This window comes from Xenopus laevis, chromosome 2L (genome assembly GCF_017654675.1).
Source record: "Xenopus laevis strain J_2021 chromosome 2L, Xenopus_laevis_v10.1, whole genome shotgun sequence".
NCBI classification, from domain to species: Eukaryota; Metazoa; Chordata; class Amphibia; order Anura; family Pipidae; genus Xenopus; species Xenopus laevis.
Window position 1 is genome coordinate 34,425,745 of NC_054373.1, and position 22,950 is coordinate 34,448,694.

Below are 22,950 nucleotides of genomic sequence, written 5' to 3' on the forward strand. Positions count from 1 at the left end.
GACCCAACTGAACTCATAAAGAAAGAAGGGGAAGTACCGAATAACTAATTCTAAGGGTAAATGGGCCAATGGCAGTGTATGTTACATTTTTGAGAATTGTAAAGCTGGACATTACATTACGGTGATTGTAACAGAAAGTGATGCTTGTATGTGCTGACATGTCTATTCAATAAACTTGCCTGAAGTTATTATGCTTTAGCTCAGTGACTGATCTTACCATAGAACGTTTTCAGAGAGCATCTCATCATACGACACCACTGAATAACCAGAGAGAGCCCCTCAGTGGGTAGAGGGCTGACATTGTCAATTTCCCTCATGTTTTTCAACACATTCTCTGGACCATGCAATGATTCATCTGCTAAGGCTACCACTTCAAGATCAGACATTGTCCAGGTCATCAGAGATTTCCGCATTGGAGTGTTGCTGTATAGACGCCGGGATCGTTGGATATAGATTTCAATGTTCTTCTTTTCCAGGGATGAATACAGCTCCTCAATCTTCCGTGCAGGTAGTAGTTCTCCATGCTGCTTGCGCAAGGCAGCTACTTTATCATCAAGTAGTCGCAGTCTTTTAGCACTCTCCTTGCTCTCATCCTTCATGAGTTCATAGTTATCCCTAAGCTTTACCTCAAAGACATCATCTAAGAATGCAAAAGAAAACTGCTTAACTGTCAGCACCAGATCAGGTGGAAGTGGGGCATTCACAGTTTTTGAGAAATTATGCAGCCCCTTCAGCCACTTTTGCACGCCGATGGCACGGTCCAATATACAAGAAAAGTCATAACGGTGAGGAAATTCCATCGACACACTGCTGAACGACAACACCCAAGCCCGATTCCTTTTTGTAAGTAGTGAGGGAAAGTGAATACGATGGAACAGCATGTCTTCCAGTTCTGTCAGTCTCTGAGCTTCAAGATCCTTGAAGAGGAAAATGTTATGGTCATCAGCGTTTACAGTTACTTCAGGACAATGGAGGGTAATAGAGCCCCCATGCTGGTTTAGCCTTATCTTCTGAGTTCTTAAGAGGAATACGTTCTCCTGAGACACAAAGGCCTGCAGTCTAACGGAGCTCAACTCTGCAGTAATCTGCAAGCTTTTCCGGTGGAGACCATGTTCAAGTTCAGGGTTACCCATTTTTTCATTCTGAGGAGATGAAGTGCAGTGGTCATCACTTTCTGCTGTGGAAGAGCCAGAAAGTTGCCCTTCTTTAACTACATGGGAAAGCAGCAAATCCTTGCACTGCAAGGTGGACAGTGTATGCTGATATAAATACATGTGATCCCAGGGACTCCACTGCAGAAGCAACTCCTCCCCACACAGCACCTGCACAAAAAGTTTCAACAAACGCAGATTATTTAAAATTACATCTAATTTGCAATATGTATCAGAATTAGCTCTGTAATATTGTAACCATATTACCAATTTAACAGTACAAACTACTGACGAGCCCTTCCCCTTATTTCTCGTTTGGTTATTTATATAGTGAATAGAGTACCCCTTATTGTAAAATAAGGATATTATAAGTCACCGAGGAGTTCCTTGACCATGGAAAAATTACATCCCTACTCACCGTTTATAACTGATGACATCACTAGTCACCGTTTATAAGGATATAATTTTACAGTATATTCATGGCTTTTGTGTATTAAAATTTTTGATTGGTTTATTTGGTAGGTTTTTTTTTTTTTTTGAAAAAAATCAAATCATATCGAAGAAACTCATACAAAAAAAACAAAAAAAAAAACAACCCATAAAAAAGCAATTATTATCCCACAGGATTTAAAAACATTTTTTTTTCATTTGTTTCTATTTCCAAAGCCCTCTTAGACCTCTAAATCTGACCTTATTGGTCTAGTATTCATTAAAGACCAATAATGCAGACCAATTCATTCTGATGCCACCCATTGTCTCTTTGGTGTTTCACAGGGATCAGGATGTTTTTAGTGCAAAAAAAAAAAAAGGGGGGTGCAGTGAGGGCGTACAATATAAATTTAAAATTGATGATAACATTTCCTTTTGATTTTAATTAAAATGTATTAAATTAGAAACATTTTGTAACCAGTTGTCCCCACACAAAAAAGCATATTTAATATTGTATCAGTATTGTACGAGCTCACACATTAGGCCCTACTGGCAAGGAAATAACCTTGTTATAGGCACATACATTTAATGCCTGTACAGTGCTGTTATAGGTCAGGGACAGCGTGGAGAAGTAGAGCAATGGTTCAGTAATGTCCTTGGCCTTGCAGCACAGCTCCATTTTCTCAGTGATGGACTTCATTAAAGAGAAAGCCACTCCCTGCAAGCTCAGATCACAGTTTTCAACACTTCCAATGGCAGTAAGCAAGTCCAACCTGACCTGAGAAGCCCCTGCAAGAAAAAAAAGTAAAGAATGAAGGAATGAGAGAGCAGAAGTGTTATGCTGCTCCCAAAACAACAAATACACAACCAACACTGACCCATTAGGATAATTGTAATATTGCATTTACCATCACCTTTTCAGGGTTCAATGGGAATGGTGGAGGAATGCCAGAGAATATTTTTTTCTCAAAATGAATGTAATTGCAAACGGCTGTTTTCGTGACTTCGGGTCTTTTTTGCCGCTTCAGGACATTGGCTATTTTCGTGGCTTGGGTTTTTTTCACTGCTTAGGGACTTAGCTTTTCAGTGGTTCGGGACTTCAGAAGGGCGGCACAGCTTCGGCACTGTCAAGGGGGGCCCGGTACACTTGTGCCCCCTGATGATGGCCCTAGGTATATCCCTTCTATAACATAGGTTCAATGTCATATCAGAATTGTGCTAAGTTAAGCATTTTTTGTGGATCTGTGAACAGTGCCTGGGTATGTTCTATTAAGCAGTGCGCTAAGAAACAATCTACTGGAATTAAAATTAGTTCTGATGATCACTGAGATAAGTAAAACATCATATGTACTTACCCACCAAACTGGACAATGTAAACAAGTTCACTTCTTCAACTCTAACATCCACTTTCCACAGGAGGTCCTGTTTGCTGCCTTGGTCTTCAGAATGGGAAATGGGAGACAATGGTTCTTTGAGAGATGGAGCAGGCAATTTGGGAACTGTTGGTAACAGACTTAAAACACGAGAAAGGCATTCTGCACAGGTGTCCGAGCACTCCAACTGCAATCCTTGTACGGATGACTCTAGGAAAACGGTGTCTTCATTCACAATGCCAACACCTAGAGACATGTTGTAACTACCCTGCAAACACAGGGAACAAAACAATAATTCTTATACAAAGATTCTTCCAAATGCATAATATGACTGTAAACAAGAATGTGACAGGTTAAAAAAAAACCCTGCTTTGAACCTTCTGAACTAAACAGTTACTAGCCTAAAATGTAAGATTAAAAATACATGAATGTAAAGGAATTACTGAAGCCACAATATTTGTCTTGTACTCTTGAATCTCTTTGAAATTCTATTTTTGGCATGTCATGTCAGTTTCAACTTTTCTGCAACTTTTATTTTTATAGACTTTGAATTGTTAGCCTTTCATTCCTGCCTCTCTCACAACTTCAAATTTAAAATGCCAACTGGTTATTAGATGTGCTTGGAAGTGATGCTAAATCTGTAATCAGTTGCTGTTATAGACTGTCTTTAATGTTGAGTTTCTTATAATAATAGTGGGAGGGTGCATATAGGAAAGTTTCATACACATAATTATAGTCATTTTTTATTAATTACAAATGAAGGCATTTGGACATTTAAAAATATATTAAAAAAACTATATATTGTGCGTTACAATTTTCTGTGTTGATGTGATTCCTCAGCATGGCTTCGAGGGCTACAAAGGCTAAAGTAATTTTCTCTCACCTGAAGGCTAAATGAGTCAAGCACAAGTGCCTCCCCCCACACATGTGTGCTTGGGGGATGAAGAGCCTGCTGGATATGGGAGTCCTTCCCAACTCGCCAGCACAAGTGGCTAATAGACAGTAGTGCCCTTTGATGGAGGTTTTGTGTGCGCAGGTGCTTGAACTCTAAGCGAAAAAAAGAAGAAAATGTGTTATAATATTCTTTACAAACATTTATTTAATGCATATTTATATACTTTTGTAAAAAAAATTACATTAAAAATAAATACTTCACTATGTGAAAATCCTTAAAGGGATCCGGTCATCAGAAAACATGTTTTTTTCAAAACGCATCAGTTAATAGTGCTACTCCAGCAGAATTCTGCACTAAAATCCATTTCTCAAAAGAGCAAACAGATTTTTTTATATTCAATTTTGAAATCTGACATGGGGCTAGACATTTTGTCAATTTCCCAGCTGACATGTGCCTGCACTTTAGGAGAGAAATGCTTTCTGGCAGGCTGCTGTTTTTTTCCTTCTCAATGTAATTGAATGTGTCTCAGTGAGACATGGGTTTTTACTATTGAGTGCTGTTCTTAGATCTACCAGGCAGTTGTTATCTTGTGTTAGGGAGCTGTTATCTGGTTACCTTCCCATTGTTCTTTTGTTTGGCTGCTGGGGGGGAAAGGGAGGGGGTGATATCACTCCAACTTGCAGTACAGCAGTAAAGAGTGATTGAAGTTTATCAGAGCACAAGTCACATGACTGGGGGCAGCTGGGAAATAGACAAAATGTCTAGCCCCATGTCAGATTTCAAAATTGAATATAAAAGAAATCTGTTTGCTCTTTTGAAAAACGGATTTCAGTGCAGAATTCTGCTGGAGCAGCACTATTAACGGATTCATTTTGAAAAAAAATTTTTTCCCATGACAGTATCACTTTAAGCTTTCGAAGAGGCTGAAGTATTGGTGTCTAAAACCTGATGAGTCAGTCACAGGACCAGCAAAAATAAAGTATCAAGAAACAGGCAGAAGAACATCTCCATAAACAAAGTACAAAATAAATTTGCCCTAAGCCAAAGCTCCCTGTCAGGTACAGCAAAATGCTAAAATAAAAAAAACCATTAGCCTCAAAATGTATCACACACTTACAGGGGTGTCAAATTTTTCTACAGGATGGATGTCCCTGCCACATAGAGCTTACAATCTAAGGGGCAGATTTGACAAGTCTCTGAAAATTCGAATTCGAAATTTCAAATTTTTTTTTTTATGGTCAAAAATGTCAATTTGACTAGGGAGTTATTCAAATTCAATTTGAGTTTCTTTAAAACATTTGAATTCGATTTTCGAGATTTATCATATTCTGGCCCTTTAAGAACTCGAATTTGAATTGCTGTTTAAGTCAATGGGAGAGGTCCAGGGATCAATTTGGAGTTGTTTGCAGCCTTCCTGGCATTCGAGTTTTTTCAGAGAAAAAAAACTTGAATTGAGTTTTTGAAATTCAAATAGATTTCGATTTGAGTTTTCGGGTCAATTTAATTCATCCAAGATTAAAAAATTTGATTTTATTAATAAATTTCGAGTTTCTAAAAACTCACATACATTCGAAATTCGACCTTTGAATGTGCCTCTAAATGTCACATCTAAATGATAAAATGTTTTCTGAGCTAGACAAATGGGACAATCCTTTAGCAATTAGTGTATGTCTGGCACTCAAGTAAAAAGCACACATGGAATTTTGTCTTACCCAGTGAAACTGATGAAAACCCCACTGCAAAAGGCTGTGCCTCCTCAAGCTGTACAGACACATTAACATTAGAAATGTAGGAGTCAAAAACAATTGGGGCCATAATCACAGGAAGAGGTCTGTGGGGAAACAAAGCTGTCAGAAACATGGAAGGCAACATATTTGGTGTACAACGTCAGACTGAGAATTTGCATTTTGTTACTATTACTATTTTAGTACTATATATGTATTCCACTGTTTGATTCAACGTATAACTGATCTATAGCTGCTTTATTGACTGCTGCAGGGATGACCCTGATTAAGTTCACATCAATTCAGTTCTTAGATCCCCTTTAAGATGATAAACTAGTCAACCCAATTTACACTGGCAAATAGTTAAAATGGACTTGTTAACTGCTAGAATCATTCTTCTGCAGCACGAAGACATAGCTTACCGTTTGGTTTTGGTTGAGGTGTGTGGGGATTTAGGGAACTGGCGTTCCAGCGCCAGCAAGTTGAACCAATGGGAAAATTCCAAGTGGCGGTAGTGAATGATACATGTGTTAAGTGCGACATAAATCTTAATATCAATTGAGGTGACCTGTGAAGGAAACCCAGAAGAAAAATAGCAATTCACTTTACATAATCAAAGAGGTTTTAGATTTCCAAGCATAAGCAGAATGATCATGTTTTCTTTAGCAATTACTGCAAAAAGGTGCACCTTAAATGCAACATTTACAGTACAAAACGCATGGCTGACTGATTATCATGTTTATTAAATCTTTCATTTCATTAAATTTCAGCAAAAGAAGGATGTGAAAGACAAGAAGAAAAGCGTAATTTTTTATTAGACATCACACTATACTCGTTCAAATTCAATATCCTAATTTAAATACAAATGTATTCCTTATTATTCTTATTTTTAACCTAACAACGCTATAAAAAGGCCTCTTCATCTTTCAATCTAGTTTCCATTCCCTAGCTTAATTGCTAGGGTATGTACTGGCAACTATATTCTAGTCCTACAATGGAGAGCTGTAGAAAAAAAAATCATACAGGTATTGGATCTGTTATCCAGAATGCTCAGGACCTGGGGTTTTCCAGATAATGGAGCTTTCTGTAACTTGAATATCCATACCTTAAGTCTATTGAAAAATCATGCAAACAATAAATAAGCCAAATAGCCTGGTTTTGCTTCCAATAAGGATTAATTATATCTTAGTTAGGATCAAGTACAAGGTACTGTTTTATTATTACAGAGAAAAAGCTATGAATTGGAGTCTATGGGAGACAGCCTTTCCGTAATTCATAGCATTCTGGATAACAGGTTTCTGGATAACGGATCCCATGTCTGGAATTCATAAACTGGAAAAAACATTTAATTTCTCAAGACAATTAACTATGCTGGAAATTTAAAAAAAGCAAGCCCCAATTTAAATCTCATATTCTCAACCTGTTACCTGTATGAGACCCGGTAGAATTTAAGCATGATGAAAGCATATTTGTTGTGTTACTAAAACATATGCAATATCTACAGTACTGAATTTGTTTATTTTACCCGGTTTAAAATTAAGAAGGGATCACCCTATGTTACTCACCTGCAAACTGGCTCTAAGGTGATTCAAGCAGATGATTCTTTGTCGGCTCTGAGACAACAGCAGGCCATCTGCAAATAACAAAAAATTAGTATTAATTCCTGGTATTTTTATATATATAACTGACAGATATCTGCAGCGTTTACAGAGATTATATATCATTCACATTCACAAGTCCCTGGCCCAGTGGTCAATTTAGTCAGAAGCCAATTAAACTACTTGTATGTTTTTCGAGTGTGGAAAGAAACCGGAATACCTGAAAGAAGCATGGGCAGAACACACAAACTATCTATATCATACTCATGTTATATGTCTATTGTCTATTAATCCATAGAATGAAATTGCCTCTGCAGTGCATCCTCCTGTTAAAGGCATTCCAAAAAACATGATTGCAGAAATGTGTTCTACAGGTCCAGCAGCTATTTGCCATATAAAATAAATGTCCTTCATTTTTATCCCAATCCTGTATGTGTGAAATAAATTGTGGCTGATGCACTGACCAAATCACTTTGCCCTATTTAATTGAGCTCATAAATCTTTGGACAGAGACAACTTTTTTTCCAAATGCTCAAAAATATATATTTGGTTCCTTATGGTCACCTAGATAATCAGAAAAACAATTCAACAACTAAGATCTAAATAGCAATTCATTATGATTAATAACCGAGCCACCAACGCATTACACTAAATACACCTGATATTAATTGTTGCATGTTTGCTAGGGTAATTTGGACTGAAATTGCAAATTGGAGAACTGCTGTATAAAAAAGCTAAATAACTCAAAAACTACAAATAATAAAAAGTGAAAACCATTTGCAATACGTCTATGAATAGCACTTTCTACATTATACTAAAATTTAAGTGAATAACCCCTTTAAACACAAATAGTTATATCAGAAGCATGTTGTGGATGATGACAGCCAAAGACCATTATTTATTACTGGCATTAAAAGAAGCTCGATTTGAACTTGCTTTTAAACTTTCTTCTATTGCTCGAATGACAAAGGTTCATTGCATTAGAAACAAATCTAGGGCAAGTCTATTTAAGTTCAAGTGATGCAAAAAAAAAAATACAGGATAACAAATGACTTCATATAGCATGAGTCATGGAGATTACAGGTATTACAGCCAACAGCCTTAAACACAGGAGGGAGAGCTGTATGCTTATTACTTAAGCTAAACATGTAACCATAATGCACCATTCATGCTTAATTATAGGATGATAGGACCGGACGAAACATGGCAACAGCTGATTAATAAGGTCCTTAGCCTCCCAACATATTCGTAAATTATCTTGTATATTATGAAAAATTTATCTTAGCTTCTTTACCTTCAACAAGTAGCTCAAAACCCATCTGTGCCAGATCTGATGAACCAATGAACTTGCGTAGGGGCAATTGGTCTTCTTCACGCATATATGAAAACTGCAGGAGTTTCAAAGTCCAGTTAAGGTGCCTTAAAAAGGAGAGATTAAAGAACAAGTTTACAAAGGACATTATAACCAGACTACAACCCCTGATTTAATGCCAAATAATAATAACGCTAAATTACCTTTGCTGACTGTTCATTGATAGTACAACAGTGCTGTTCTCAAACCCCACATCCACTTTGCATGGAAGTCGTTCAATCATGCGCAACCATTCCGGAGACGTAACAATTTCTATACATTGAAAAATAAGTAGTTACCTTTCGCTAGGGCACTGCAATCGCCAGAAACAAATATATATTGGGAACCCAAATTTAATGGGATACTGTTATGACTTTTTAAAACCTATTGCTATTTTCTGTCACGTTAGAGCAGGAGTCCGAACCTTTTTTTGTCCATGAGCCACATTCAAATATAAAAAGAGTTGGGGAGCAACACAAACATGGAAAAAGTTCCAAGGGGTGCAAAATAAGGGCTGTGATTGGCTATTTAGTAGCCCCTGTGTAGACTGGAAGCCTACAGGAGACTACATCTGTTTTTTTGCAACCAAAGTTTGCCTCCAAGCCTGGAATTAAAAAAAAAGCACCTGTTTTGAAGCCACTTGAGGCCACTGGGAGCAACATTTAAGGGGTTGGTGAGCAACATGTTGCTCACGAGCTACTGGTTAGGGATCACTGCATTAGAGGTGGGTGCCCTTTAAGTGTAACGTTGTACACCTTTTTTATGTAGCAGGCCAACTGTATACTATGCAGCAGGCACAGGGTCCAGATTACTATAAAATGAATGTCAGAGAAGTCATCATAGGAAAAAAACTGAACATGTGGAACTTTAAATGGAGAGCAATGTTAAAATAATTTTTCATGATTCTGATGGAATACATTAGTCATTTTAATAGTATGTAGGAATACAAATGATTCCAACCTGTGTCCTCCTGCTGTGCTGCAACCTCATTCTGGTTATCAGAGTCTTTCTCTGCTGAAACTAGCACTTTGTGGAGCAAGTCACTATTGAACAGACTCTCATGAAGTTCTGAATGAAGGCTGCATACTCTCAGGCTAATTGATTGCAGGGACCTCTCACTGATGCTGCATTGCACAGTCAGAGCTAAAGTCAATTCTGCAAGGCAAGCTTCATCCTGCAACAAGTGGAAGAGTGAAGTTTAACGTACAGCCAAAAGCAATAATCAAATAAATTGATTGTCTTGATTATCCCACAGTGCTAAACATACTTCTGTATGCTGAAATATAGCCCATACGTTTCCACTAATATTTACATTTCATATTTAATCATTTAAAAAGGCCAAGTAGGTCATCTGGTTTTCAGCCATGCATTAAAATGTCAGTTTACAATAAAGCGAAAACTGAAAACTATAGTTAAAGTCAGTGGCGTAACTATAGAGGGGGCAGACCCCACGACAACAGAGAGTTTGTGGGGGGGGGCGGCAAAAGACAATATGCTAATTAATTACTCATATCAGCAAGTTCACTAGAATATAGAGGTGATCAGAAAGAAGGAATGAATGTGCATATCATGTTAACTCACCTGCTGGCTGCTTTTTAATATTTTGCTGGTCAGCTGATTAAGGCTTACTGTGCAGTCCAACCTGTAGTGCAAACAAATAACAGATAAGACTTGAAAAGCACTTATACACAATTGCACCAACAATTTAATCATGCCTTAAATAAAACTCAAGGTCAAACTGCATGTTGACCTATCTAGGTACTATGCCAGATTTGTTTCGGGCCAGGCCCAAACAGGCAATCGGTAGACTCCGATAAAAGCCACAGGTGCTATAGTAAGGTGCAATCGGCAGTCACTACTTATTGAGCCTGTGGGCACCCGTTTGGGCATTTGAATCTCAGTTCAGATCTGGCCATATACAGATGTGGATTTGGGGACTATGCCTACTTGCTGCACTAGACAGCTTAGATGACCCATGTTTGTTAAGTTTTAAAACATTAAAATAAATCCTTATATTGTGCTCCTTGCTCCATTGGACTAAACTACCTCTTGCTATGGTGCTTTATAAATATTGTTAAAATTATTTACCTACAAATTTCTATACCTTTTCGACAACACCCATCTATATCCCTAAAGCCTACTTTAAAAAGCTCAACAACCTAACAATTCCCTTTATATGGAAATACAAAGCCCAAGAGGGTTGCTTGGACAAAACTCTGTGCCCCCTACACAGAGGGTGGACTAGCCCTCCCAAATGTATCTTTACTACTTGGCATCTCAAGTCTATCATCTCCACTGGTGTTTTACACAAGACCCCTACAATCCAAACACACAACTCCAAGCTTTAATATTGTCCTCCCTTAAAAGTATATACAACTTAAATTACAGGCTCTTGCATGATACGGCCCCTTTACCCACCACACTCACTAACCCACACAAGGCCTAGGCAATTTCTCTAAAACTTTTGGGCCGCTACCCTCTTTTCTGAACTCCTACCTACACCAATTTAGGCATCTTCTAGACTGAGTTTTGGCGCAAGCCACAAGGAGGAGACCTGATGGAAACTTACCCTCAATTTTAACAAAAATGGCATCTACCATTGCTTCCCTTCTTTAAATTCCTTCAGCTAAGGCTGAGACTTCCCTAGAGTGCTTGCACCCACTACTTGTCTCCCTGGGGTCTTAGATGATGTGATACCACAAGCCCATGCATGGCTGCAATATAATATACTTTTATTCTATGCCAAAAAGATGGTTGCTATGCATTGGATGGGCACATCCCCCCACCTCCATAAAAGCTTAATGGAGGGGCTATACATGTACCTTTTACATTGGTGTTTAATCCTATATCTAAGGAATGGAATATTGTAGTGACTTATTCTCCATTCCTGCATGTATACTTCTTACAAGATTACCAACATGATAAATGTTATTCTGTTACTTTTATGATGTGTGTAAAGCAAAATAAAATAAAAAATACCTTTAAAAAAATCCTTATAAATGCCATACATTCTTTTGCATGGGGCAACATGCAGAATTTATCATCACATACCTTTTTCCATCACTTTCTACTAGGAAACACATCTTTGAAATAGTCATGTGCCAAAGGGATTCAGATGCAGCCACATTTAAAACCATAATGTTGACGGAGTCCAGATGTACCGAGAGTAACTGTGCAATTACAAACATATATTTAATGACAACGTATTGAATAATATTGCTAAAAATAAAAGGGATAAAAAAAGTCAGCTAATTATGCATATGGCAGCCAAGGAAGTCATCAATGAATGAACAGAAAGGGCAGTAAAACTGGTCAGACATTATAAGTATGAGTGGATCTTTCAAGGATATTCTCACCTTGAGGTTGGCATATCAGCCTGTTATCATAATTATTGCTATTTAGGCCGTCTGATCATTGACCACATCAACAAGCAGAGGAGGTCTTTGATCCAACAGGAAAATCAAACCTGGCCGATTTTCAGCTAGATATTGGTCAGGTAGGCCTGTCGGAGGGCCCCATACATAGAGCGATAAGCTGTAGTATCAACAGCTAATGGCCACCTTAAGATATGTGCCAGATAAATAAAGACACTTCCTTAAATGGTTGGTTCAAACTGAAGCAGACAGGTAGATCAAGGAGTGCAGCAAAAAGGTAGTGCTGATGATTAATATACATTCTAAAAAAAGCTGTTTTGAGCTTAAAAAACTGTATTATTTGGCCAGTTACTGTAGCTCTTTCCTCTAAAAAGGCACCAGTCCCGTTGTCATAACAGATAATTTATTATCCCTTGTTTTATATAGTGCTGAAATTCCACAGAGATTTACATAAGACTAGATTAGATTAGATATCATTTACATTTGTTCCTGCCACAGTGGAGATTAGTATGCCATGATGTTGCCTATCAAGAAAGCCATAGATACTAACTGAAAGATGTTGTTAACATAAATGTAGTAATTAGGGCTAGGGCACACCAGACATTCAGATAACAGTTATCACAACTGTGGATCAACACAAGTCACTTCGGCTGACTGCAATGGTAAGCCCCATGAGTAGCCCCAGACCTGTGATATCTCCTAGCAATACATCTGTGTGACACAGACCTTCCTCAGATAAAACAGAAGAACACAGCAAATTACTCCTTAAGTATAGATATAACTATAATGGTTTGGAGCCAAGCTGGACCCTGCATGAATATAAGTATTCTTTTCTAGATTAGGACAGTCTCCTTCTGTTTATGATTTATGCAGAGGTTGAGGTTTCTGTAAGGAAATTATAGGACAACTCCCCCTTGCAGGGGGAACCCTAGAGATACTATCACCTCTGAATGTGGTGCCAGCTCCAGGATTCCCAATGTGGGCTACGTCAATAGACCCAGGAGACTTGTGATTACAGAATTGGCTAAACATCATGTTGCATCCTGGTCACTGCAATGATGCTGGAACATTGTGAAACAATGCTTAACTGTGGGTAAAAAATGTGGATGACATTGTATACTGCACTTGCGGTTGTAAATGACCTCTTCTTACTTTTCATAGCATACATTACAAAGATTACTTTAAATAGAAAAGAAAGCTAGAGTCGCTGGGGAGCGGAAATTTATTAGACACCCCTAGTGACTCGATCATTTATTTCTTACCCTAGGCCAGTGCTTCTCTTCTGTAAAAAAATAAATCAAAAAAAAAAAAAAACACTAAAAAAAAACAACACACTGGCCTGGGGAAGTGAGCAGGATGAGCTGCTAATATCTTTCCCTACCTATCCCAGGAATCCCATGTGCCTCTTTAGACTTGGAGCATGGGCAGTACAGAACTAGTTTGTAATGTTTGGTACAGAACATGCAACCTGAAAATCTGAAAAGTTCTGCATAGGAGATGTCTGCTTAGGTAGGAAAAGAATTCTGGGGTAATAGTTAATGCAAGTGCTATCTAACACTCCCTATAGATCTCAATTTGATTCACTAATGAGCAACAGGCTAAACACTTCCTGTTTATAGCAATTAGCAATATTTTCTGCCATTGAGCTGCCATGAGTTTCAAATCTTGGTGACCAAATAGTCATGATGCTTGAACGTACTTGCGAAAGGATTTTGAGTAGTGATGGACTGATGAATGCTCTTTCTCTGTGCTCACTGGATTCTTCAGCTGAAGAACTGAAACGTTTTCGGGAAGTGCCTGCCATCCCCTGTAGATCAGCTCGAATCCGTATTTCCCCAAGACACAGAGCAAAGTAGTGACTGCAGTCAAGAAATCAGTTATTAGAAAATTTCAGATACACAAGAATCAAGTTTGTAGGAATGGAGGGCTAGGATTTCAATCTGTTTTTGTTATAATATTTCTTTGAAGTCAATGTAAAAATAAATGCATCAGTTCCATCTGCAGACAGTAATAAGACAGGTTTCAAATGGTTAAAGGGGAAGTTCACCTTCTAAAACACAGCTTTTCAATTACTTTCCATGTTTTATTTTTGACTGTTTTCCCAAAATGTAAGTTTGAACTCATTTAATGAACCGATTCTGAACTGTTCCTTTGCTACAGTAGTTGATACATTTCTTGGCAGTATCTGTGGAATATTAGCAACTATTGTATCAAAAACAGCTGCCTATAATGAAACACAGGGATAAGAAATGTATCAACTAATGTATCAGTTTAGAACCGTTTACAGAATCGTTAACCCCCCCCCATCTGAGCTGATTCAGAAAGACAAGAATGGTATAAATGAAACTTCAACGTTAGAAAAATGGACACAAATAAAAAATAACTGAAGAAAATCGTTATTTCTGGTGAATAGCCTGAAAACAACAGAACAAAAAAAAAGTGCTGGAAGGTGATGAACCCCTTTAAGTGTTAGTCAATGAATATCATAAAAAAATGTAAAGAATGTGGATTGTAGTAAACACAGTTGCTTTTAGGTTATCCAAAAGCAGCAGGAAAATAAAGAAACAATCCACAACTATTCTACAAGGCAGTGCCATAAATGATCTTGCAGCACAGGACACAGCCTCCAGCCAATGATGTGTCAGCCTTGCTTAAAGGACAGGGAAAGTCCAAACACAATACTGTGTCCATGGAAAGGCATACCTCAATCCTCTTTCATAGTCTTCCTAATTCGCACATTATGAAGCCATTTAGTAGATGTTAATCTTCTTTTCTCAAAACTCCGTGATCCAAGACCAAGACCGCGCACATGCTCGTAGCAGGCACATGCACAGAAAATCCCTCTTGTGACAGCGCCTAATAATATGTTAGCGAACCTGCACTCTGCGGTGCCTGCCCTCTCCTCGCTTGCGTCTAGGGGAATGCAGGAAGCTTGGCGCTTGCGCATTTGGTATTGCGGGCCATGTTTTTGACTATGGGATGCACGGAATCCACTATTTTGGATTCAGCCAAACCCCTGAATCCTGTGCAAAAGATTCGGTCGAATACTGAACTGAATCCGAATCCTAATTTGCAAATGAAATTACAGGTGGGAAGGGGGAAACTTTTTTTACTGCCTTGTTTTGTGACAAAAAGTCACGCAATTTCCTTTCCCGTCCCTTATTTGCATATGCAAATTAGGATTCGGTTCGGCCAGGCAGAAGGATTCTGACCGAATCCTGGATTCGGTGCATCCCTATTTATGACGCAGGTTCAACTAAAATGGCAGCGCAATGGAGGAGGGATGGCGCTAAGTTTAAATGTGGACTGTAGGAGACAGGGGGGAAATTTGAAAAAATAAAGTTAGCCATCAGGTACAGGCAAGGGCGGTCTATAATATTCTGTGAGAGGTATTGAAAGTCTTTCCTGGTCCTTTAAAAGGCCACAGTAGCCTTAACCACATTTAAAACTTTTACTTAACACCCCTAAGGGGTCGGAGAGCCAATTAAGTCATTTTATTTTGCAGAGAAAAAAAACTGTCTATTTACTTATGTAAACAGTAAAGTGCTTGAAAGCTTCAATCCACAAGCAGAGAAGATAAAAAATTAACCATTATATTACTTACGGCAACTCATTATTCAGGAGTTTGCTTGATATCCAGATACTGTCTATTTCCTGTAAAATAAACATACATTATCAATATTGATCATCTTTCTTCCTGTACCAGAAATGTTTTGTAGCAGGTAATTAAAGAAAATACAGTTCTAAGCAAGATACAATATAAATTTAAAACAACATTTTAGTGGCTCTGTCTGCCCCTTGCTATTAGCTGCTTTTCTGCTTCTGACTATTCAAACAATGTAACAGAAGGTACATTAATATACATTGTAATTAACACAGTTATGGGGCTCCTCATCTGGAAATCTGTTATCTAGACAGCTACTAATTGCATCTCCCACAGAGTCCATTTTCAGCAAATTGTGATTTTTAATTGTTTTTATATCTTATATAAGAACAAAGCACTAGCATCTAAAGAATCGGGAACACACACCACCCCACACCCAAAACACTGGAAATGATGCCAATTGAACTTAGAAAACTTTCAGCAGAATTAAGTCCAACTGAAGTCAAAGCGCTAGTGAAATTGTGTTAAATTTTGACGGAATTTGTTGAATTGTGAACTTTGCCTATAAAAATAGAACATATCTGCCTATAAAAATTATAGAATAAAAATGCTTGAAACATGCAAGAAACATCACAACTATTACAAAGGTTTGTTTGCTGTTCAGTACAGTTTATTAGCGTATGTGTCCAGGCCCCTGTGAACAGGTCACTATTGTTCCCATTATGCAAGGAAATTTCTTGCTACAATACACTTCATCTTTAGATAAGAATTAAAATCTTGGGCCACAACGCTAAACCTTAGAATTCATTTTGGCCCCTTTCCAAAAATTACAGGAAACAGGTTTGGTAAGTGAGGCTCCTGAGCATTTTCCTCACCACTATTTGTTGCTGCTGCTTCCCAAACTTTAAAGTGATGTTCTGCAGCCAGAAAAAACCCAGTGATCCAATTTTTAAATCAGCTCCCAGCTTCCTCTGACACCACTTAGTGACCAGGCGATAAAGCAGCCATCTGTAAATAAGAACAACATAACAAGTGGATAATTGTTTTAAAAGTTGTAACAATATGAAATGATAAATCCCCATTGCAATGTGCTGTTGTAGCTAGATAAAATAAAGAAGTGTAATGTTTCCAAGTGCACAGTGAATGGTCGAGGCTGTAGTTTAACAGAAGTTTATTTATATAAATGTATTTTTAAAGCCAGGATTTGGCAGAAACTGAGCACTAGTATTTCTTTATGAAACCAATTCTGATGTTGTTAGACTATAGTACCAGCATCAGCCCTATAAAATATGCTAGAACTAACAGCAGCTTTGCTAAAAAAAAAAGTTTGTATGGTATCCTCTGTGGCTGCAATTACTTTGGGGACCTGGGCACTGGCTCTTGCCCTATTTGAGGGGAAAAGTCCACCCCCTTACCCCCCTCTGTAGACACTTATGCAGATGAGGGTGTGAATAGTAGCCACAGTTCTGGATGTACGGTCTAAAGAAAATAGCTGTAGAAAAACAAAGCTGTAGAAAATAGGGATGCACCAAATCCACTATTTTGGATTCGGCCGAACCCCCGAATTCTTCCCGAGAGGTTTGGCCAAATACGGAACTGAATCTGAATCCTAATTTGCATATGTAAATTAGTGGTGGGAAGGGGAAAACATGTTTTACTTCATTGTTTTGTGAATCAAAACCGAATCCTGCTGAAAAAGGTCGAATCCTGAACCGAATCCTGGATTCGGTGCATCCCTAGCAGAAAGTGGCCACATTGACATGGTATAGGGCTATATACTATACATGATATGGCCCCATGTTCCATTGCCCTTAGTTCCTAATTCTCCAAGGTTAGCAGCTATTCAAGGAAAATGCTGGACTCTGCAGCACTGCTGCTGGATGTCAAAAGCTGCTTATAGTTATTGGTCCTGCTAACTATCATTGCTAAATACATAAAGGAAGTCTGGACCTCATCAACAACAAAAGTATATTTCAGGCAGTTCAATATACACCCAGCCATACGATTCCCCTTCATGAGCTGTGCAGGTACAGCTTCAATAAATTTCCTTCTGATCAGCACCCTGAAACAATAAGCTGCTCCTAAGTGATAGTAAGAAATATATTTAAAGGAAAACTATGCCCCTCAAACAATGTAGGTCTCTATAAAAATATATTATTTATATATAATAATATAATATACTTTTTTACTGGTATGTGCCATTGGGTAATCATAAATAGAAAATTGCCATTTTAAAAAAAATAAGGGCAGCCTCCTTGGATCGTATGATTCTGTCTTTTGCTTCCACACTTCTTCCTGTTACAGTTAGAGTTGTAGTATTTCTGGTCAGGTGATCTCTGAAGGCGGCACACAGACCATCATGAAATAGTGGTTCAAGGCAAGAGATGTAAAAGGGCAATATTTACTTAAATAGATATACCAGTTTGATAAAAATTCTTTAAATATGTCACCTAATATGATATAAACTGTTACTTAAGTATTCATTCGGGGGGTATAGGTTCCTTTAATGAAGGATGGTGCAGACAGATTTGACTGGGCAGATTGAGTGGCACTATAACATGCAGGCCCGACTAGCAATCTGCGGGTTGTGGCAAATGCCAGACGGGCTGCTTTAAGTTGCCATAGACACTATTGATTAGGCTGGGGGGGGGTTGCTTGATCCTCTGTGTACCTGAAATGACAGGGCCTAGTTTGAATCTAAGTCCAGACCTGCAGTCATAAATGCTGAAAGTCAGAAGTGAGTCCCAAGTCTCAAGTGTGGATATACAGCCAGTGACATGAGAGTTGCAGTATGGATGTGGTTGGACAGATTTAAGAAGTCAGATCTGAATGACAGTGGGTCCAAGCGGAATAGAAACAGGCCTGTGCCACCTCTATGTACATAGGGGCATAGATATAGACAATGCGACTGCTGGGGCAGGACATACGTGGGACACTGGTTGGACAACAGGCCCCGATTTATGAAGAGGCCACCAAGGATTTTAGGGGTGGCATGCTGCTCAACCACACCCACATTGGTTCAGAAACACTGGGGAGACGCAGGAGATACAATCATTTTTAAAACGATAATGAAAATTTGATCAAATAAAAGTGAGGGGATGGGGACGATGAACGACAGCAGGCCTAGGGGCACCTGCTATGTAAATCCGGCCCTGTTGGGCAACGACCAAAAAGCAGTTTTAATATGTTTACGAATGTCTTATGAATTCCCAAAACCTAGTGGAGACTAAATACATTTTTTTCTAAGGGTGTGGAAGGGTTCAGTAACTTTTAGGGAAGTAACGGTGTATGCAGCAATGTATTATTACCATTCATACAACTACAGCCAGTGGTGTAACTAGATGTTACTGGGCCAGACAGCAAATTAATTTGAGGTCCCCCAACATATCCAGAGTTTGACCTGTTTTACTAATAGATTGTGAAATCGAGCATTATTTGGTCCTCATGGGGCCCCATACAACTCAGGGGCCCACCTGCAGTCTGCTTCCTCTGTAGTTACTCCCCTGTCTACAGCTCCCTACATGTATTTCCCTATGGATCACAGCTTACTGGTAGGATAAGCTAAGAGCACCCAAGCTACCTGTAAACTGTGGCACTACAAATGCTGCTGGACTGCAACTCTCGCCCTTGCCTGACAGTCAGCTGAAGAGCAGCAAACACCTAAAGAGCCTCAGGGTAAAATAGCAGCGCAAACCACTTGCGGGAATAAGGTGCCACGTCTGTCAGTTCTACCTGCCAGATCCAGGCCAGGAAATGCGTCTCTCTCACCTTCCTATGAGCAGGGCTCCCACAGCCAACAGCGCCAACACAACAAACACTGCGACAATCACCGGCATGGCGTCTACCCAGGAACCAGGGGCACCGACACCTGCACACCGGATCCTGTCAGTTCCACGGAGCTTCAGGAGACCATAGAGATACCACCTCCTCTGAGAGGGAAGGAGGAGTTGAAATCCAGAGAACAGGAAGCGAGTGAGCGGGGAGAATACACAGGGAGGACCAGCAGCGTCACGTGAGCTGCAGAAGTTGAGGCATAGGGGCGGGCTCTGTGTCATTCCGGAACAGTCGCAGAAGTGTTAGAAGAAGCGCGCCACCTGCTGGTAGAACGAAGCGAAATTACAAGTTGACTGTAGCGTTCTAGCGCAGATTTCCTAAACAAATGTTCTGCGTGTATTACTGCTGCGTTGGTTGGCGCATGCCCAATTGTGTATTTTATGGTGTAGTTTATTAATAAACGGCGGTTCGCGACAGCTCTTAGAAGAAGAGATCTTGTCTGGGTCTTCTCTCAGAATTATCACACACATTGTAGCTGCAGCTGTTTGTAAACATATTCCTTATTCCTATTGCCTATTTATCCTCCACACTTGTCCTTGACTATTCTGTCTCTTCTCAGCAGTTGTTTTTCCGTTTTCTTTGCACTTTCCCACTTTGTGTCATTCTCCTTTCCCCTTCTTTTGTCTCCTCCCCCCTCTCCCCTAGTCTCAAATAGGGGTTTCACTAGAGTTGCCACCTTTTCTGGAAAAAAATACCGGCCTTCCTATATATTTATCTTTTTTCCCTATTAATGACATTGGGATCAATCATCATTTAAAATAACTGTAAAAATTGTAAAAGACCTGCCAGGTGGCAACCCTAGGTTTGACCCTGACAGATTTATCAAGGGTCGAAGTGAATTCGAGGGAATTTTCGAAGTAAAAAAATTCAAAGTAATTTTTTGGATACTTCGACCATCGAATAGTATAATACGACTTCGTTTCAAAGTAAAATCTTTCAAATATTCGACCATTCGATAATCGAAGTACTGTCTCTTTAAAAAAACTTCGACTTCAATACTTTGCCAAATTAAACCTGCCGAAGTGCAATGTTAGCCTATGGCAGTGATCCCTAACCAGTAGGTCATGAGCAACATGTTGCTCTCCAACCCCTTGGATGTTGATCCCAGTGGCCTCAAAGCAGGAGCTTATTTTTGAATTCCAGGCTTGGAGTCAAGTTTTGGTTGTATAAAAACCAGGTGTACTGCCAAACAGATCCTCAATGTTGGTTGACAATCCGAATAGGGGCTACCAAATGGCCAATCACAGAACTTATTTGGCACCTCAAGCACATTTTTCATGCTTGTGTTGCTCCCCAACTCCTTTTACTTCTGAATGTTGCTCACAGGTTCATAAGGTTGGGGATCCCTGGCCTATGGGGACCTTCTAGAGCATTTTTCTAACTTTTTAGTATTCTAAGAAAAATCGTTTGACCGCAAATGGCCAAATTCGATGTAAAAAAAACTTCGACTTCGATATTCGAAGTATTCCAATTCAATGCAGTGTCGGACTGGGACACCAGGGGCCCACCCAAAAACCTTAGACCAGGGGCCCACTCTGAGTACTAATATTCTTCATCTCCTCAATCAACCTATATTTTCCTAGTCTGTTTTCTTTATACTATAATCAATTATTCTATCTATTTAGCCTCTTTGTCCTCATATAAATAGGGAATGGCCATGAAATAGGCCAAAAGTTTAGCAGCATGAGGCCCACTGTCACCTGGGCCCACCGGGAGTTTTCCTGGTATCCCAGTGGGCCAGTCCGACACTGATTCGATGGTCAAATTTCAAAGCTTTTTCTACTTCGAAATTCGACACTTGATAAATCTGCCCCTAAGTGTACCTGGGGCATGAAACGTGTAGGGCAGATGGAGATTTGTTAATATAACTTTGACTAAAGAATTTTACTTTTATATTTCCTGAGCCTCACATGGCAGCGGTCACTAATGGGATATTAACCCAATTGTGACCACTGCCATGTTACGCCATAGGAAAATAAATGTTTTACATAAAATGTTCTCTTTTCCTGATCCCCCTATGGAAGTGGTCACGATTGGGTTAATAACCCATTTGTGACCACTGCCATGTTATGTCTCAGGAAAGGAAAATTTTGCTATTTTGCGTAAATTTTCTCTTTTTTGTGACCCTTTGGAGTGCCCATGCTGTTGCCGTTTACAGTTTTGACCCAGACAGCCCGGTTTTCTAGTCACCATTTTCATCATAACCTGGTTTCTACCAATCTCTGACAAACTTTCTACTTTAGTGGAGGGTGGTCCCTGAGATTTAAGACCTCAGTGGAAGTTGTGAAGTGAGACCCCATGAATCAGTATTAGTGAGTGATAAAGATTGAGTTAGCAGCCTGAAGCTGTAACAAGGTACATGGAGGAATAGTACCCTTGCTATGTTAAACCAATGCAGGGACTCAAGTGTGCTGACTCATCTGGTAGAGAGGAATCCTTTGGTAGTCAACCAGGGCTCTGGTACTGTGGTTAACAGTAACTTATATTGAAAAGATTGATTATGCTGTGGCTTTTGTTTTGTCATTCCTATCTGCTTTTTCAGAGCTGGACCAGAAGGTACAGGCACCCAAGGCAACGTTACCCTCCCTGTCCACCCCCCTAGCTTGCCACCAACAACCGCATTGCCTACGTATGTTGCTTCTGCAGTTTACATAGGGCTGGAGTTAGAAAAGAGAGTTTCTTAACTTTGGCAGACACAACATTGGAGGTTATAGAAATCCCTTTACTAAAACATTTAAAACAAAGTTTACTTTTAAATTGCACTGGGGTTTATGTCCTCTTTAAAAGCTCTGACATGGGGCTTTGTGGTCCCCACTACTGAGCTATGACAATAAAGGAACTGTATATGCTTCAGGTCACTTCCCAAAAACAACAGGAAGCATCACAGAAAGCCCCCAGAAGACAACTGTCACCTAACAATGCAAATGTAAGTTTTTTGGTATGAATCAGCTGCCACGCGCCCTGCTTTGCCCTTTCAGTAACAGAGCACCTTGCAAAAGTATTCAGCAAGTGTTTTCTCTGTGGTCATTTTTTTTTATTCTAGGCACTGAAACACAGAGCCCCCATTTTCAGCAGTAACAGGTTTCAGGCGGGAGTTCTTCTACAAATATAAAAATACCTTTAAAAAGGTTTATGGTATGGTATACGGTCAATACGTTTTCAGTTGCAGGCCAGAATTAGAAGGCTAACACCTGCAGATCCATTAAAAAATGACAAAGTACCAGAGCTGGTAAGAACTCCATCTATAATTTTAAAGTTATGTTACAGAACTACACACTTACTCCTACAGGCCCATTTATTCCATGTAATTCAGGTTTGAGCACCTAAAATTAACCAGTGCTACAGATTATCAAAGATTAAGAGCAGAGCTTTGACTGGGGCATTGCAGGACATTCACCATTTGGTTTTTGAGCCACTCTGTTATTGTACTTTTTTTTTTTGAGATCACTGTCCTACTTTCTGCCAAGATTCTGTTTTTAGCAGACTTAAGGGGGATCTGCAGTCCCTGAAGTCCCTTTATTCTGCACTATACTGTCTATACTTTATTAAGATGCCCAGCCCCTGATGAGAAAGGTAGCCCCTTAGCATGATGCTACCCCTGCCATATTTCACAAAAC

The 22,950-nt window shown here is 39.3% G+C and overlaps 1 protein-coding gene across 1 annotated transcript in view; it reads right to left on the reverse strand.

Annotated features, from left to right (window-relative positions):
- Positions 1 to 19,553, reverse strand: part of kiaa0100.L (KIAA0100 L homeolog) — a 59,423-nt gene extending 39,870 nt beyond the window's left edge. Inside the window, exons 1-16 of the mRNA XM_018246128.2 lie at positions 19,268 to 19,553; positions 16,375 to 16,507; positions 15,500 to 15,549; positions 13,595 to 13,754; positions 11,573 to 11,691; positions 10,103 to 10,163; positions 9,482 to 9,695; positions 8,686 to 8,794; positions 8,465 to 8,589; positions 7,138 to 7,205; positions 5,995 to 6,140; positions 5,561 to 5,679; positions 3,837 to 4,000; positions 2,936 to 3,221; positions 2,164 to 2,369; positions 218 to 1,322 (exon numbers count right to left, since the gene is read on the reverse strand). Coding sequence (XP_018101617.2) covers positions 218 to 1,322; positions 2,164 to 2,369; positions 2,936 to 3,221; positions 3,837 to 4,000; positions 5,561 to 5,679; positions 5,995 to 6,140; positions 7,138 to 7,205; positions 8,465 to 8,589; positions 8,686 to 8,794; positions 9,482 to 9,695; positions 10,103 to 10,163; positions 11,573 to 11,691; positions 13,595 to 13,754; positions 15,500 to 15,549; positions 16,375 to 16,507; positions 19,268 to 19,335 — 3,133 coding nt within the window. The 5' untranslated portion in view covers positions 19,336 to 19,553. The remainder of the gene's footprint in view (positions 1 to 217; positions 1,323 to 2,163; positions 2,370 to 2,935; positions 3,222 to 3,836; positions 4,001 to 5,560; positions 5,680 to 5,994; positions 6,141 to 7,137; positions 7,206 to 8,464; positions 8,590 to 8,685; positions 8,795 to 9,481; positions 9,696 to 10,102; positions 10,164 to 11,572; positions 11,692 to 13,594; positions 13,755 to 15,499; positions 15,550 to 16,374; positions 16,508 to 19,267) is intronic.
- Between the last annotated feature and the right edge of the window lie 3,397 nt (positions 19,554 to 22,950).